Below are 12,294 nucleotides of genomic sequence, written 5' to 3'. Positions count from 1 at the left end.
AGGAGTTGGGGGAGTGCAGACGAGGGCCCCTGAGGAGCAAGGCCCTGGCCCGGGAGCCCCAGATAGCACAGTCCAGGGCTAGGGAGGACAGAAGCCACTGGAGCCCCGGGACGAACCCCGAAGGCAAAGTATTTCGGAGGACCCCTCCCTGACACGTGCGTCCACCTGGCAGCTGCACTCAAGACAAGAGCGCCCCAGCTCAGGCCCTGCTCTGGGGAGGCTGGGGGGAACCTCGGAGGGTGCTTGGGGACAGTGGGAGCCTGGAGGATGGGCAGGGGGAGTAGAGAGGAGGTAAGGAGAGGTACAGGAAGGGAGAAAGAAAGGAGAAAGCCCTGCTGAGGACCCAGAGAGGCGACCATACATCCAGGAATAACAGGACCTGGGGTCTGGGCTCCCTGCCACCCCCACTCCAGCCCTCCTGGCCCCGTCATGGCCAACCCTGCTGACAGCAATCCCCTCTCCGAGGCTGGTCCCACACTCCCTGGGACCCACTCTTCCTGCTCCCCAGGGAGCCTCGCCCTCCAGAGGCAGGAGCACAGGCCTCCCACCACCCCAGTGCCTTCCAGAACCAAGACACGTGGGCCTTGGCCCCAGTCTCGCCGCTCTGCTTGCTCTGAGACCGCTATGGACCAGCGCCAGCCGGGCCTGGCTTCAGAAACACAGAGGACAAGAGGCTCTGGCCTCCGCTGCCTCCACCGGCGCCCCAGCGGGCAGAGGGCCATGGGAATGGCTCACATCGGCTGGGCCACGGCCCCACACGGGCACGGCGGGGACAGCACCAGGGAGCTGCGAGCCAAAGCTGCTCTCACTGCAAATCTCACTTCTCGGCAATTTGGGGGTTGAGAGCCAGATGCTAGAGTTCTCTCTTTTTTTCTACGTTGGTTTTATTTAGGTTTAAACATCTTTATTGAGATAGAATTCATGGACCAAACAATTCACCCACTTCAAGTGTATAATTCAATGGTTGTTACTACAGCACAGAACCGTCCGTCCGTCACCATGGACGGCGTAAGCTAAGCTCACATTCCCATCACCCGGCACGCTCTGTGCCCCCACGCTGCCCTCTGTGCAGACGAGCCACCTGCCCCAGATGCGTCAGGTAAAGGGACCATACGACACGTGGGCCTCCAGACTGGCTTCTCTCCACACTCCCTGGGCTGTGCTGCCGTGCCGTGTACTGAACACACTAGACCTCATCTCTTCTTATGCCAAGGCTTCGCAATCACATGGACACGGCCTGTTCTCCTCACCCATTCATCAGTCGATGGGCATTCGGGGGGCTTCAACTCTCTGGCTGTTAGGATTCCAGCTCCAAGGAGCAGGATTCTGTGTGGACCTGTGCTTTCCTTGCTCTTGGGTACATGTCTAGGAATGGAACCTTTGGAGGCACGGCTTTCTAGGGCAGCTGCGCCATTCCATGTCCCCAGAAGCAGCGTGAGGGCTCCAGCCCCCACCCTCGCCGACACTGGCCACTGTCAGCCTTCGTGGCACTCGCCATCGAGTGGAAGTGAGATGGGGTCTGCTTGTGGTTTTCGCTGGCATTTCCCCAAATGCCTCTCTTCATGCACTCCTCGTGCACTTGGACATCTTCTTGGGAGAAATGTCTATCTAGGTCCTTTGCCCAATTTCTGATTGGGTTGTCTTCTTACTGTTAGACAATACATTCTTGGACTAGTCTAAACACGAACTCCTTATCTGATATGTAATGTGCAAATATCTTCTTCCGTTCTGCAGATTATCTTCTCACTTTCCTGAGGGTGTCCTTGGAAATACAAAACTTTTTAATGCTGATTATGTCCTTTTTCTCTTGTTGCTCATGCTCCTGGTGTCCTACCTAAGAAACCATGCCCAAATCCTGGATCACAAAAATTTACTCCTGTTTTCTTCCAAGAATGTTATAGGTTTAGCTCCTACAATTAGGTCTATGATTTATTTTGAGATCATGGTGTTATGGTGTTAGGTAGGGTTCCAACTTCATTCTTTTGCACATGGACACCCAGCTGTCCATTTGTTGAATGGACAGTAATCTTTCCCCATTGAGGTGTCTTGTTGTCCTTGCCAAAAATCCAACGATAAGATACATGGGTTTATCCCAGACTCTCAGTCCTATTCCCCTCTATTTACCCTTATGCCAGTACCCATACCGTCTTGATTGCCATGGCTCTATAGTTTTTTTTTTTTTTTTAAGTATTATCTACCCCCAATGTGGGGCTCAAACTCACAACTCAGAGATCAAGAGTCGCATGCTTCCCCGACTGAGCCAGCCAGGCGCCCCTAGTTTTGAAATTACCAAGTGTAAGTCTTTCCACGTTGTCCTTCCTTTTTAAGAATATTCTGGCTCTCTCTGGGTCTCCTCACATTTCTATATGAATTTTAGGATCAACTTGTTGATTTTTTTAAAGGCAGCTGGAACTTTGACAGGTATCACATGGAATCTGTAGGTCAGTTTGCAGTGTCCAGCTGTCTTAACATTCAATCTTCCAGTCCATGAACATGGGATGTCTTTCCATTTCCTTATGTTTTCCATTTCCTCCAACAGTAGTTTGTGGTTTTCAGTGTTCAAGTTCTTACACTCCTTTTATCGATTTATTACTCAGTATTTTATTCTTTTAGATATTATTGTGAATGGAATTATCCTAATTCCTAATTTTATCTTGGGATCAAACATTGCTAGTGTAATAAAATATAATGGAATTTTATATCTTCATCTTGTGTCTTGCAACTTTGCTGAATTCATTTTTAGTTCTGATCATCCTCCTGGGACTTCCTTAACATAATCTATATATAAGACCATGTCAACTGCAAACTCAGAGATGGGTTTACCCATTCCTTTCCAGTACGGGTGCTTTCATTTTTCTTGCCCAGCTGTCCTGGCTAGAACGTCCTGCACGTGTTAACAGAGGTGGAAAGAGTAGATATCCTTGTCTTGTCCTGACCTGACATTGACCTTGGGAGAAAGCATTCAGCTTTCATCGTGCAATATGTCAGCTGTGGGTTTTTCATAGACGACCCTTATCAAGTTGAGAACATTCCTTTCTATTCGTAGTTTGTTGAGTATTTTCACGAGGAAAAAATATCAGATCTTGTTGAATACTTTTCTGATCTATTGAGATAATCAGATAATCTCTCTGCTTATTCTATTAATATACTGTATGATGGTGACTGAATTTTGTATGTTGAACCAACTTCCCATTATAAACTTCCTTGTTCATAATCTATAACCATTTTCTATGTTGCTAGATTCATTTTGTTAATATTCTCTTGAGGATGTTGCATCTATATCCATATTGGTCCATAGTTTTCTTTCTTATGGGGTCCATTTCTGGTGTTGGTATTAGGGTATTACTGTTTCCACAGAAGGAGTTGGAAAAAAATTCCTTCCTCTTCTATTTTTTTGAATGACTTTGTGAAGGACTGCTATTAATTCTTCTTTAAATGTCTGACAAAACTGACCAGAAGCCTGGGCTTCTCTTTGTGGGAGATTTCAAAATTTCTCGCTCATCAATGAGTCTGTCATTGTTATAGTCCTATTCAGATTTTGTTTCTTCTTGAGTCATTTTCAGTTACTTGTGTCCTTCCAAGAATTTGTTTCATCTAAGTTATCCACCTTGGCACACACTTCTGCACAGACTCCCTATAATCTTTTCATTGCTGTAGGGTCAGTTGTATTGTCCCTTTTTCATTCCTGATTTTAGCAGTTAGCATTTCCTCTCCTTTGACATGCCCCAACCACCCCTTTTACAGCTATAGCCTTCCTCCTAAATGGCACTTCCGAGTCTCTGTAATTCTTCCTGGAGCAGAGGTATTAATCACCTTCTACCACATCATAAAATGTGTTTAGTGTTTATGTCTGTGACTTGCCTCCCCAACCAGTATAAGATCCTTGGGAGCAAGTACCTTTTTTCACGACTTTTCCCCTGCACCTAGAGAGTCTCGTAAACAGTTAAGTGTACTAGCAGACTTACAGTTTGAGGAAGTCTGCAGAAAAGCAAAAGAAACCAGAAAAGTTGCCAAATAAATAAGTAAATAAATGATGGCCTTGATGCCCTAGACATGCCCTGTTCAGTGTGTGACCACAGCCTACAAGCAGCCGTAATGACCTGAGATTGGTCCAAATGGAGATGTGCTGTAACATGCAAAACAGACTTCAAATACATAATATTTTTTAAAATATAAAATACTTAACAATAACGTTTCATTGATTTAGTGTTGAAATAATACTCTGGATACACTGAATAAATACATCTGCTTATTAAACTTCCTTTCATCTGTTTCTATTTACTTTAAGTAGTAGAAAAATTTTAAGGACACATGTGGCTCACATCTGTGTCTCTTCTGGACAGTGCTGCTCTAGGCAAACAGGATCAGGAGTGACATGGCTGCGTGTTCGGAAAAAGGAGGCCAATTCCCCACCCGTGGTCAGGAGAGGCTCACACAGAGCCCAGGGAGGGGGAAGGAGCCTGGGCCTGCCCTCGAACCTGTGTCTGCGCAGCCCGCTGCAGCACCGGAGACCTCATGCCCCTTGTGTCTGACCCAGCAGGTCTGGGGTGGGGTCCTCACTGTGCAGCCAGGGCTGGGAACCACTGTGTTGGCCACCTCTTTGGCAGGTGCACTCCTCATTAGACAAGCACTCTTTACCCAGAAAGTCCTTAACAGATGGCATGGCATGGGCACCTGGGTGGCTCAGTCAGTTAAGCATCCGACTCTTGATCTCAGCTCAGGTCTTGATCTCGGGGTCATGAGTTCAAGCCCCGTATTGAGCTCCACACTGGGTGTGGACCCTACTTAAAAAAAAGAAAACAGGGGTGCTTAGGGGGCTCATGGGTTAAGCCTTGGCCTTTGGCTCAGGTCATGATCTCAGGGTCCTGGGATCGAGTCCCACATCTGGCTCTCTGCTCAGCAGGGAGCCTGCTTCCCTTCCTCTCTCTCTGCCTGCCTCTCTGCCTACTTGTGATCTCTGTGTCAAATAAATAAATAAAATCTTTTTTTTAAAAAAGAAAGAAAACAGAAACAGATGGCCTGGCTCAAACCAACGACTGAGAACCAGGCTGCACCTCAACATACAAGAACAGGAGCTACATGAAGAACTTTATTAGACATGGAAAGAATGTTGCAAACCCTCGAGGTCAAGTCCACAGCAGGCGCCTCTGAGAAGCCCACCCTGCAGCCACACCTCACCAGGTAACAAGACGGTGGCCCAGCAAGCCAGGTGTCTGAGCGTCCCTGGGACCAGCAGCACCTCCCTCCTCCCCCCACCCACAGGGCGAGGGTGCCAACGTGCAGCCTTCGAGGCCACTGCACTGGGCACCAACCAGGTGCCTGACTCCAAGCCCTGGAATTCAGGGTGGGCTGGGGAATGGAGAGGCGGGACGGCCCCATGGCTCCTGCTGGAAATGCGCACCAGCCAAGAAACTGGCCCCCATGGAGGGTGTTACCTCAGGGGGAACCCGGTCACTCTGCTGTTTGAGGTCAGGCCCCCACGAGCTGCTCGTCAAGTGGGAAAGGTGGTGGCTCTGAAATTAGTCCGCCCCGCCCCCCGTGGAACAGAGCAGTTTATGCTTCCTCCATAGAATTTTCTTAAATCTTTGCCCAGCTATTGCCAATCTGTTGCAGAATTCAACGAACGCCTATATCTGGCCTAACAAAGAATCACAGCCTTAGTTATGTCAGGATCATTATGTCCGCGCAGAAGAATGACGTGTGGAGGGGGCAGAGCCACTGGCCAAGCTAGCAGCCCACCACATGCCAGGGGACAAGGGGCCCCCGGGACTGGGCAGCAAGTCCTGCCACTTTAACATATAAGGATGTTTTTATTTTAAATAGATTCAGACTTTTATAGGAATAAAGTATACATTTCTATGTAATATGCCAATATGATAATTTTTGGAAAACCAAGTTGATACATAATGCATTTTTATGTTTCTACACTAACAAAGTGACTCGCAGCTGTGAAAGATGCTTTAAAAATCAGATTCCATTTTTGTGGGAGAGAAAAAGGGAATTAAATTTTTTGAAAATATATTTGAAATCTCCAGAAAGGCCACATCTCATGCCTTGAACCAGGGAGGTGGCCTTGGAAAGCAGAGGGAGGGATAGAATGCACCCAAGGAGCAGACACCGTTCCCGTCACCTCCACCGTGTAGGTCCTGTTCAGCACCTGTTAAACCCCAGTGGAGCCAACATGGGACCCGCATGGGAACAGTGTCTTTTTAGGTGTAAGAAAAATATCTCTCTCCGTTAGATGAGATAAAAGAGGGAAGGAATCTGGTCTTGGGTTCTTTTTGAAAGGGGTTTCTGTGCCCAGCCAACAACAGACGAAACCCATCCTCCTTCCTGCGTAGGGATCACGCCCTCCGAGAAAGCGTGGGAGCCTGCGTATCATCCTCCATCATGCTTATCAGAGGATGGGTCCCATCTTCGGCTTAAAAACAGCAGCCAGCTCACCCCGTGTGCGATGGACAGGCACGGACGGGCCCTGAGCTGTAGGAAAACACTCAGACTGGAGGAATACGGGTGTGAACAGGTGCCAGGAGCAAACAAACTACAGAATCACATGTATGGTGATTCCATCTGTGTTTTTAAAATCAGATACATGCATGACACATACTGCTTGTGTGTACATGAGCACGTGTGTCCTCACGCCAACGCTGGTCTGCCCAGGCTCCTCTGGCTGAGGAACCCATCGAAGAGTCACTTTCACTGCACACACATGTATATTTACTTCCCTTTATGAGAAGATATTGTTCTTGCACTTTGTTTAATTAATGCAATAAAATCCCTGTTTGCTGGTCCAAACAGGGGCAGAGTGTTGGCTGTCGTGGAAGGACAACCAAAGGAAACGAGGCTTTTACGGAGAGGAATGGGGTGGGGGCCGGGGAAGCACAGTGGGCATGGTGAGCCACCGGCTGAGGGCAGGCGGGTCCCGAAAAGCCGAGGGTCAGAGTCGACCACAAGCAGGCTGTGAGTCAGCAGGTGGAAAGAACAGAGTGGGGGCATGAGCTGCCACGAGGAGCAGAAGGCGGATGTTGGAGCCCACTACCTGGATTCGAATCCGGGTCGGCCCCAAATGGAGCTCCTCGGCACCTCCGTCCACCTGTGCCATGAACTGGGAATGGTCACAGTGTGGATCTCAGGGATGGAGCACGCTGATGTAATAAGCACCACTTAACAGCTGGGACCGCTACCAGGAGAGAAAGAGTGCAGGTAGCAAGCACGAGGTATATTCTTAGCTCCCAGCAAAGTAGGTTATGGTATAAAAATACCACTCAATAGTAACTAAAGGAGCGTCACCTTCATGTGCATCCTGCCGCAGCCTCGGCGTGTGTGACTTCTTCCCCAAACACCCTCCACTAAGGATGGGACTCCAGCTCTGGGGCCAGTTTGCTCACCCCTCCCTCGAACGTGCAGCCCCACGGGCCGAAGGGGCCTGCACCCCGCCCGCAGGCAAGCCGGTGGCTGCCTGCACGTCGGACAGGCCCAGGGCTAGGGCCAGCCAAAAGCAGGGCAAGGGAGGAGTGGGCCCTGTGCAGATGGGGGGGCGTCTGGGGGAGCAGCCGGGGCAGCAGGCAGTGTTGGCATAAGGCTCTGGGGAGGGAAGTGCTCGCTGGAGGGGGCGAGAGAGCAAACAGCTGACAACTCCTCCCCACAGTCCTCTCTTCCTTCCCTGGCAACCTGGCTTTGCCTCGCTGGGGAGAGACTCAACCATCAATTTGCTCTGAATATCCTGTTTATCTATTAACTTCCTACCAGGTCATTCACCAGCGGAATAGCCCATGGCCAGTGAGGGCTTGCACCTCAGGACAGGGCCTGCTCCCGTCTGACCGGTGAACACGGGATGCAGTCAAGGACACACCAAGGTCAGCCCTGGGCCTGGCAAAGTTCAGGGGGAGCTGGCAGGGGTGGGGTGCCCAAGGCGCATCCTCCCTGAGCCATGGTAAAGTGTGACGGGAGGGCAGCTTCCTGGTCAACTCAAATCAAGTGACCTGCACATCAGAGGTGGCTCCAACGGGGCCACCTTACCCCGGGGGAACGTCCGGAACCCCTGAAACCCGGCCCTCGTGGGAGCTTTCTTCTGGGGACATCGCCCGCGTTTTAAAGGAGAGAGAGGAGCCCCACAAGCGGCCGGCTCGGGAGCCCGACACGAAGACCTCTCTACCCAACCGACTGCCCAGCGGCGGAGGTCTGCCAGCACCGAAGGGCAGCACGCCGGGATCCGCCGCACGCACAGAGTCACGGGCCCGCCAGCAGCCCCTCCACCCGGGACCAACCCTGCAGAATGCCTTGCGCCTGGGCACCGAGCTCCCGCGCGACCGGAGAGTGTGGCACCCGGAGCCCCCAGACCTCCCCGGGGGGCGGGGTGGGGGCCCCGCAGCGGCACCACGGGGCCCAGCCCAGCAGCCACGGCATCAAAGTCAGGGCGCGACAGGTGACAGGTGCGCTTGGCCTGCAGCCCCGTGTACGCGCAGTCCCAGCGTTCTGGAAGTGACGAGCCCGGCTGGAGGCTCCTACCCGCTGGCTCCGGGCACGCCCCTGGGTAGAGGAAGCGGAGAGTCTGGAAGGAACCGGCAAATAGCGGCCGCGGCTGCGGGGGTTCCCCAGCGCTTCCTCAGTCTTCCGCGGGGACGCGCGGCAAGACCCGGAGCATGAGGGGCGCCGCGCGAAGAGCTGATGACCCAGTCACCGCCAACCCGCCCGCCGCCTCACGAGGTCAGGGCCGCGTGCGTGCGTGCGTGCGAGCGGGCGTGCATGCGTAATGCGCGCGCAGGTGTGTTTGCGCGTGCGCGTACGTATACGCAGTGCGGCGCGTGCGCCGTGAGAACGTCGACGACCTGCTCCCTTAGCAGGTTCCAAGTGTAGCGCGTGGTCGGGTTCCCCGGAACCGCGGCGCGGGCCGCCCCTGGGGTACCGACCGTCCGCTTGTAATGCTTTCTTCTCACTGAGAACAAACAACCGAAGCCAGAGGATGGAAGAGTCGTAGTTCTAAATGCTCGGCGGAAGGGTTACTCCCGGAGCCGCTCTCCAGGTCTGGAAGCCGTCTGCGGTGAGCGCCGTGGAGAGCACACGGCTGCCCTGTGCACGTGGGGCCGCGCCCCGCTCCCCTGCTGGGCGCCCGACTGGGGGCCTCCCGCTCTGGGTGGCTCCCGACCTGGCACCTGGGCCTTCCTGGCAGGCGTGCCCCACCAGGCCGGAAAGGGCAGAGCCCCGGACAAGAGCCTCTCTCGGCCCTCAGACCCTGCTCCCCAAGGAAGGATTCCAAGCCAGACAGGGAGGGGAGCGGTGGAGGCCGTGTCACGCAGGCAGCTGCGGGTCCATGGCCCGGCCGTTCCCGGGCAGAGAGCTCAGCGTCCTCTGACTGGTGCCAGGGGCTGCAGCTTTAAATAAACTTGGACGCATGCACCTGGGGCCAGGGAAGGGACACCCACTGCCTCGGGCAGGCGCTGTCAACAAGCGGCAAGCGGGCACCATGGCCACCTGGAACCCAGCCCTGAGCAGAGGTGCGGGCCTTCTGCTGCCTGCCCCGCCACAGCTCACCCTGCACTTGCTCGGCCTCCCCTACCCAGAACACCCCAGCAGGGCTGTGAAAGGCCCCCCCGAGGTCATTCCCTGGACCCACCACCTGGGGGGCTCCGCAAAGGTGTGCTGGGCCTAGCAGAAAGTTTTCTGGATCCAGAGGATGGGCCCCAGGTCCTGGGGTGTGTTCCCTTCCCCTCCCAGGCCCCTGCCCACCGCAAATGTCTCCCCCACTCCCACTCTGGGTCCTAGCTCCACTGCAGGGCAGGCAACCACGTGGCTCCCTTCTGGAAGCTGCTCCCGCTCCTGCTGCTCAGGAGGAATCTGGCCTCTGCTGTGCGGACCCCTCTCAGCCCTTCCCCAGGGCAGCTGAGACCTCCACTCCCCAGTGTGGATGTGGGTGCTAGTGGCCAGGATGAACAGTCGCTGCTGGAACCAGAGGCCCTCAGTTGTGTGGGCCTCCCTATGCCCTACGGGACCCACAGAAGCTCCCAGAAAAGTGTAGGGGTGTCAGCAGAGGCAGCATCAGCTTGAGGGAAGGGGTGCCTGGTTAAGGGTCTGCGTGCTCCTGAGCAAGCACAGAAAGGACAAGAAGGTCCCTAGGAACAGTGACTTCCTCCCATGGCCACCCTCTGCCTAGGAGAACTACCTCCTTCCTCTGAGGACCCCAGTCCACTACCCCTTCCAGCTTCTTTCAGGCTGTGTTCAGGGCCCCAGGGGGACACACAGAGGGTGTGCTGGACCCTCCCCATCCCTCTGCTCAGCTCTCCAGGCCCCCAGCCTCAAAGCCAGGCACCCAAAGAGCACCCACCCAAGGAATGGAAGGGAGTTTCTGGGCCTGCAGGGCACGGCCTTGCCCAGAACCCCAGGCCAAGGGACTCCTCCACTCCGCCCAGCCCAGCTCCCCAGCCCTCAGGCCTGACCCGCATCCTCCCCCACATCAGGGAGAAAGGGGGAATCCGCAGGGCGTCTCAGTCTTCCCAGATCGGGACCCATCTCACCAACACAAGCACTACCACAAACGATTTTTAGAAAAAGAAAAATAAGGCTCAGCGGCTGGATGTGTACGAGGAAACCTCGCCAGCGCCCCCACCACGCCGGAGGGCTGGAGGAGGAGTGAGGACGGCGGGGCTCTGGCCGCGCCAGGATGGAGCCCAGGGATTCAGGAGTTCTGGAGCCCGACCAAGGGATGCCGGGGGGCAGCCACCCTGATTCACCCAGAGGTCAGAGAGCAGCCCCTGAGAGACTCGGAGTCCGGGTGCCCCACAAGAGCACGTTGCAGACCAGAGCCCAGGAGCCACCTGTTCCCCAGGGGTGAGGCCCTACCTGACCGGAGCCTTGGAAGCCCCTCCCCATTTCATCTCCCACCCTCTCCCCTCCCCCCTCCCCGCAGGCGCGTCAATAACTCTCCGAAATCCACTCCCCCGCCTACTTCGATGACCCTGAAATCAGGAGCCCATTCGGCTCCCCACCTCACCCCCTCATCTCCACCCCTGGGACCTGCCAAGCTTCCTGACCTCAGCCCCTCAGCTCTCCTGACTCGTGTTTCCAGAAGAATCTGGGGGAAAATCCTCCAAAACCCTGATTCCACTAGGGACCCGCAGCAGAGGCTGTTCCCACGCGGCCGGGAGCGCAGCGGGCACCCCCGGCGCGGATGGAGCCACGCGGAGGAGCAGGCGCCTAGCAGGTCCCGCCGCCCCCGCGCCTGGCCGCTGGGGTGGGGGTGGGGACAGCGCGGCCCGCGCCAGGAGCGACCCTCAGGCCAGAACCGCCCCCTCCCCCGCGCTCTAGGCCCCGCGGCCGCCCCCGCGCGCCGCTCCTTTCTGACCTCCCGCCGCCAAATGCGTCACGTCTGCCCGGCGCTCCGGGGACACCTGCTGCCGCCCCCGCGGCGCCGAGCCCCGAGTCCCGGGAGTCACGGCCTCTGGCCGGGCGGCCGTGCTGAACAGGGCCGGGCAGAGCTGCGCGCGCCGAGGTCCAGCAGCCTGGCCCAGGGCCCGGGGGTCGGGGCCGCGCGGGGCCGTGCGCTTCGGGCCCCGAGCCCGGAGGAGCCGGGGGCGCGCGGGGCCGCAGTGCGCCCGGAACCAGCGTCGCGGAGGGTCTTGGTCTCCGGGGTCCCAGCCCTCCGCGCGCGGCGCCCTCCCGGGTCCCCGCCCGGCCCGCACGCGCCGCGGCTCTTACTTGCCAATATCCTCGTAGAGCTGGTACTCGTCGGTGAAGCGGGTGCAGGTCACCGTGGTGGCCATGGCGGCGACAGACGGGCTCGGCGTGCGCTCTGCTGCGCTCGGGCGGCGGCGACTCCGGCTCCCGCTCGCGGGCACGGCGGCGACGCGGGCGCGGGCAACACCTCGGCTCGCGGCGCCGGGCGGGGGCCAGGCTGGGCTGCGCCGGGCGGCGAGCGCACGCGAGATCTGCGCGCTCCGTCCCCGCCAGGAGCGCGCCGCACACCTACGCGCGGGGAACGCGGGCGCGGCTGTCGCCGCCGCCGCCGCCGCGCCCGCCGCCCCTGCACGCGCCCTGCGTACCCGCACCGGTCCCGCGCCCTGCACACGCACCCGCACGACTCCTGCACCCCTACCCTGCACCCGCACACGCGCCCTCGCCCTGCACACGCACCCACACCTCTCCCGCACATGCACCCGCACCCTACGCTGACACACACACGGGTCACATCACCTGCACCACGTCGGAAAACGCGCCCGCACACGTGTCCTGCACCCAGGTCCTCTACCTGCTTACGCTGTGCAGGGACCCGCACCCGTGCCTGGGCGCACTCGCACACAC

The 12,294-nt window shown here is 56.5% G+C and overlaps 1 protein-coding gene across 10 annotated transcripts in view; it reads right to left on the bottom strand.

The window, feature by feature from the left end:
* CAMK2B (calcium/calmodulin dependent protein kinase II beta) overlaps positions 1 to 11,917 on the bottom strand; it is a 78,090-nt gene extending 66,173 nt beyond the window's left edge. For 2 of the 10 annotated variants that reach the window (XR_001180628.2, XR_001180626.2), the window contains exon 1: positions 11,692 to 11,917. Coding sequence is in view for 8 of the 10 variants with exons in the window: in XM_013059789.2 (XP_012915243.1) it covers positions 11,692 to 11,756 (65 nt within the window). In the remaining 2 variants the exon portion in view is untranslated. The remainder of the gene's footprint in view (positions 1 to 11,691) is intronic. The other 8 variants (XM_004739470.2, XM_045089615.1, XM_004739468.2 and 5 more) reach the window with 6 other exon arrangements.
* Positions 11,918 to 12,294: the final 377 nt, after the last annotated feature.

This window comes from Mustela putorius, unplaced genomic scaffold (assembly GCF_011764305.1).
Source record: "Mustela putorius furo isolate JIRA1106 unplaced genomic scaffold, ASM1176430v1.1 tig00003845_pilon_pilon_pilon, whole genome shotgun sequence".
Classification (NCBI taxonomy): Eukaryota; Metazoa; Chordata; class Mammalia; order Carnivora; family Mustelidae; genus Mustela; species Mustela putorius.
This window is presented reverse-complemented; position numbering and strand designations above follow the sequence as displayed.